Raw genomic sequence first — 5,861 nt, 5'->3', positions numbered from 1 at the left:
AAAAAAAAAAATCAACAAGAAAAAATCAAACAACCCCATCAACAAATGGGCAAAGGAAATGAACAGAAACTTTTCAAAAGAAGACAGGATAATGGCCAGCAAACATATAAAAAAAAGTTCAAAAAAAAAAATGTTCAACATCTCTAATCATTAGAGAAATGCAAATCAAAACCACAATGAGATATCACCTAACCACAATGAGACTGGCCTCTATCAAAAAATCCCGAAACAACAAATGCTGGCAAGGATGTGGAGAGACAGGAACACTCTTACACTGCTGGTGCAAATTAGTGCAACCTCTGTGGAAAAGAATTTGGAGATACCTCAAAGAGCTAAAAATAGAAACATCATTCGATCCAGCAATAGCACTATTGGGCATCTACTCAAAAGAGCAAAAGACATTCTATAATAAAGTCACCTTCCCCGAATGTTTATGGCAGCACAATTTACTATTGAAAGGATGTGGAAACAGCCCAAATGCCCATCAATTCATGAGTGGATTATTAAAATTTGGTATATGTACACAATGGAATATTACTCAATTATAAGAAAAGACAGTGATCTAGCACCTCTTATATTTTTCTGGATTGAACTTGAGCCCATTATCCGAAGTGAGGTATCGCAAGATTGGAAGAACGGGCTCCACTTGTACTCGCCATCAGATTGGTAATAACTGTTGAACACCAGGGTGCTCACATGGCAGTAATACTCTCCAGGGATTAGGGGGATGGGCAGGGGGTAAATCCACAACTAAAGGACATGGGGAGCATTGTAGAGAGGAAGGGCATGCCTCTAACCCTCACTTGGGTGAGGCAAAGGCATAAAATGTAACTGTAATGTTTGTACCCTCATAATACCCTGAAATAAAAAAAAAAAAAAAAGACAAGCTCTTTTTGAAGAACTTTAATGATGAAATTTTCCCTAATGAAAGCTACACTGTTTATCCAGACTATGTATTCCAATTATCTTAATGTTCTAACCTTTTACATTCTGTAAAAATAATGTCTCACACATGAAAAGATGCTCGATGCACATCCTTAGTCATTAGGAAATGCAAATCAAAACTATAATAAGATATCACTTCACACCAAGATGGCTAAATTTTTTTTTAAAAAGACAGACAATAACAAGAGTTGGTGAAAATGTGGAGAAATTATAACTTTGCTGGTGGGAATGTAAAATAGTGCAGCCACTTTGGAAAACAGTTTGGTAGTTAGTTCCCCCTAAGATTAAATACAGTTACCATTTAACCCAGTGATTCTGCTCCTAAATGTTATACTTAAGAGAACTAAAAACATACCCTTACAAAAATTTGTACATGAATGTTCACGGCAGCATTATTTCTAACAGCCAAAAAGTAGGAAACTATCTAAATGTCCATCAACTGATGAATTTAAAAAATGTGGCATATCCATATAATGAATGAAATATTATTTGGCCATAAAAAGGGATGAAGTATATAAAAAAGGAATAAGTACATGCTACAACATAAAGGAAGCTTGGAAGCATTACACTAAGTGAAAGAAGGCACTCACTAAAGGCCACATATTATGATTCCATTTACATGAAATGGCAGAATAGGGAAATCCAGAGACAGAAAGTAGATCAGTGGCTGCCATGGAGTGAGGGAAGGGGAAAATGGGGAGCAACTGCTAATAGGTACAGGGTTTCTTTTTGGGATGATAAAAATGTTCTGAAATTAGACAGTGGTGACGGTTGTACAACTCTGTGAGTACACTAAAAAACAATGAACTCTATACTTCTAAAAACGGTAACGTTTATGATATTTTAATTATATTTCAATAGAGCTGTTAAAATATTTTATAACCACAAATATTAATATTTTAAATTTTAGCCTGATCATCTCTGAATACTCACCTCATTCTTTCCATTTTTGTTATTGTTACCCTGTGAAATCATTTTTTCTAGGACAGCAAGAAGATGCAAAGCTTTCTCAGCTTGGTAGGTTAATATATACAGGTCTACAAGCAAAAAACACACTGCTTGGGCAAATTTTTCTTCTGGGAGAAAAAAAACACAGGAAAAGAAAAGTCACAATACAAAGTGAAACACATATCTCAGACTACCCCTGCTCCTCCCCACAAAAGGATGCAAAGCTTTAAAAAGCAGTTAAAGTCTTTACTCAAATGAATGCATATCACCTAGAGCCATGAAAGCAAGCAACTTGCGGCTGGCCAGGCACAGTGGCTCACGCCTGTAATCCTAGCACTCTGGGAGGCCGAGGCGGGTGGATCGCTCAAGGTCAGGAGTCCGAGACGAGTCTGAGCAAGAGCGAGACCCCGTCTCTACTAAAAAATAGAAAGAAATGGTCTGGACAACTAAAAATATATATTAAAAAAAAAAAATTAGCTGGGCATGGTGGCACATGCCTGTAGTCCCAGCTACTCGAGAGGCTGAGGCAGAAGGATTGCTTAAGCCCCAGGAGTTTGAGGTTGCTGTGAGCTAGGCTGACGCCATGGCACTCACTCTAGCGTGGACAACAAAGCAAGACTCTGTCTCAAAAAAAGAAAAAAGCAAGCAACTTCCAAAGCAAACAATGTTATTCTAGTAGGCATCACAAGGCCTCTCATTTCAGAGGTTCCAGCGACTGAATCTTCTTTGGCAAAATATTTACTAAATACTAGCACATATAATGAGAAATACTATTTTAGATTCCAGTATAGGTTGAGTACTCCTAATCTGAAAATCTGAAACCGAAAATTCAAAATGCTCCAAAATCCAAAACTTTTTGAGTGTCAAGATGACACTCAAAGAAAATATACATTGGAGCACTCTGGATTTCCGATTTTCTGATAAGAGATGTTGAACCTGTCAGTATAACACAAATATTCCAAAATCCAAAAAAAATCCCAAATCTAAAACACTTTCGATCCCATTTTGGATAAAGGATACTCAACTCTGCCACTAACTAGATGTGTGGTCTCTATACATCGTTTAACTTTTCAGACCTCAGCTGGCTGACCTGTAAAATGGGGAGAATGCCTTGCCTGCCAAAAGACACAGGGGTGGACCAGGGGACCTTTTGAGGTTCTTTTTAACTCTAAAAAGCTCTATAAGTCTATGAAATAGATTTCTTTTCTAGGTCACAGAAATGTAAAAAGGAAATAATCTGATTACAAAAGCAAAAGAAGAAAGGTGTAGATTGGAGTATATCAGAAAATTGAGACTGTCAGCAGGAAAATATAAAGACAAAGCCTTCAAAGGAAGAAGGACCCAACAAAGACAGGAAAGGTAACTTGGTGTGACATAAAACTATCTTCTTTTCAAAAAAGAGAAAAGGAAAAATACAAAGGAAAAGTAAGGTCTAAAAGGCAGCTGTGACAATCAAGAACAGGAAATTTCAAAAGCCTTTAAAGAGTGGACTCCATTTAAAACTAAAATCAACAGTTAATGTACAAATGTCATACAAGGGCTTCTCATTACACCTAAGACAGTAAGTCCTTCCCTAGTAGCTACCTGTTCTGTCTCTGGCTATTTCTGACTTTGTGTCCGACTATTCTCCTCACACAATGGCCTCTCTGCCATTTCTCTCACCAAACACTGCCACTCTCCTCAGGTTCTTTGCATATACCATTACCTCTGGTGGCAATACTTTCCTCCTAAAGAGTCGAGAGGCTGGTTCATCTCCTTTCTTTATTCAGGTCTCTTTTCAAATACTGTCTCATCCCAGGCCTTGCTAGATTACCTTAGCTATTAGGTCATTAAATATGAAATGTCTGATTTTGAATCAAAAGTATAGTTTATCTCAAACAAGAAGGAGTACAATTAATCAAAGTATGAACCCAAACTATCAGCAGTTTTGCCATCTTAACGGTGCTTGTCTATGCCAGCAGAGAAGAAGCCTGAAGAGTGAGTGGCAATGAAAACACGAAAGGCGTTTTCCACAGCTTGTTGAGAATTGAATATTTTTCTTTACAAGTGGTCCAAAGCCTAGAAGAAGTGGTAGTTGGTGCAAGGTCTGGAGAATACAATGGATGACAGAGAGTTTCCAAGTCCAGCTTTTGCAGCCTGAGCAGCATTGTTTTTTGCAACATGTGGTCTTACAAGAGGATTGGCCTGTCTCTATTGACCAATCTTGGCTGCTTAATCACAAGCATCCTCATCATTTCATCCAACTGGCTGCAGAGACATCTGCTGTAATCGAATGACCAGGTTTCATGAAGCTGTAGTGAATACTACCAGTGCTGGACCACCAAACAGACACCATTAGCTGTTTTTGATGAATATTCGGTTTTGGACTGTGTTTCGCACTTCATCTTTGTTCACTGTGCTGAACACTTGGGACTGTCAAAAAGAATCCATTTTTCATCACACGTTACAATACGGTGTGGAAATGGTTTGTCTTTATGTTGTGACAGCAAAGAAAGGCAAGCTTTGAGATGATTTCTCTTACGATGCTCATTTAATTTATGCAGAACCCATCCATCCAGCTTCTTTACCTTGCCCATTTTGTTTCAAATGGTCCAATATTGTTGGAATAGTAACGTCAAACCTTGCTGCTAATTCGTGTGTAGGTCGAGATGGATTCACTTCCACTACAGCTTTTAGTTCATCATTATCCACCTTCGTCTCAGGTTGCCCATGTGGCTCATTTTCAACATTAAAATCATCAGAATGGAACTTCTCAAACCATTGATGTACTTTGTGTTCATTAGCCACATCCTTCCCAAACATTTCATTGATATTTCGATCTGTCTGCGCTGCATTGGTTCCATGATGGAACTCATATTCAAAAATAACTCGAATTTTTGACTGATCCATAGTTTCATGAAAATTGCTCTAAAAAAAAAAATTTGAAAGATAATCATAAGCCAAAAAGTGCATCTGAAAGAATGAGGATGTACCTTCACAATTAAAAAAAAAAACAAAAACAAAAACCCAAGTGTCAAAAATGAAATATCAGAGATATCAACTGTTAAACTTAGTACTTAAGGAAATCAGACATTTCGTATTTAATAACCTAATAAAATTTTACAGCATCCAACTACCTCACAATATACAGTTAGCCTTCCATTTCTGTAGTTCTGCATCTGTGGATTCAACCAATCATGGATTGATAATATTAAAAAAAAAAAAAAAGATTTGTTGCACCTGTACTGAATATGTATAGACTTTTTTCTCAAAGAATATAGTATAACAACTATTCACAGAGCATTTACATTGTATTAGGTTTTGTAAGTAACCTAGAGATGATTTAAAGTATATGGGAGGATTTGTGTCAGCTATATGCAAATACTATACCATTTCATACAATGGATTTGAGTATCAGTGGATTCTGATATCCGTGAGGGGTACTAGAACCAATCCCCCAAGAATGCTGAGGGACAAATGCATATATACAGTGTTGCCCTTTCTCTCATTAGAATATAACTTAATCAAGGTGAAGAGTTTCTCAATTTTGTTCACTGCATTATTTCCAAACGGAACAGTGTCTGGCCCACAGTACTGCCTCAAGGGCTCAATAAATATGATGTATGAAGAATTTGAGTACTTATGATTCCAACTTTGACATTCCGGAAATGGGAAAACTATAAAGACAGTAAAAAGGGACAGGGGAATGAAAATGAAGAACACAGAGAATTTTTAAGGCAGTGAAAATATGCTTTATGATACTCTAAGTGGACACATTTGTCCAAACCCATAGAGTGTACAATACCAAGAGTGAACCCTAATGTAAACTATGGACTTTGTGTGATTATGATGTGTCAATGTAGGTTCACAAATTATAATAAATTTACCACTCTGTTGGGTGGCACTGATAATGGGAGAGGCAATGAATGTGAAGGGGCCAAATGGTACACGGGAAATTTCTGTACCTTCCTCTTGATGTTGCTGTGAAC

General features: G+C 37.2%; 1 protein-coding gene across 1 annotated transcript in view; it reads right to left on the bottom strand.

Moving 5' to 3' along the window:
• The window catches only part of CNOT10 (CCR4-NOT transcription complex, subunit 10), a 99,602-nt gene that overhangs the window by 71,137 nt on the left and 22,604 nt on the right, over positions 1–5,861 (bottom strand). Inside the window, exon 2 of the mRNA XM_012646863.1 lies at positions 1,879–2,021. Within this exon, the coding sequence (XP_012502317.1) occupies positions 1,879–2,021 (143 nt within the window). The remainder of the gene's footprint in view (positions 1–1,878; positions 2,022–5,861) is intronic.

Source organism: Propithecus coquereli, unplaced genomic scaffold (assembly GCF_000956105.1).
Source record: "Propithecus coquereli isolate 6110/MARCELLA unplaced genomic scaffold, Pcoq_1.0 Scaffold251, whole genome shotgun sequence".
Classification (NCBI taxonomy): domain Eukaryota; kingdom Metazoa; phylum Chordata; class Mammalia; order Primates; family Indriidae; genus Propithecus; species Propithecus coquereli.
The sequence above is the reverse complement of the archived record's forward strand: the minus strand, read 5'-3'. Positions and strand labels throughout refer to the sequence as shown.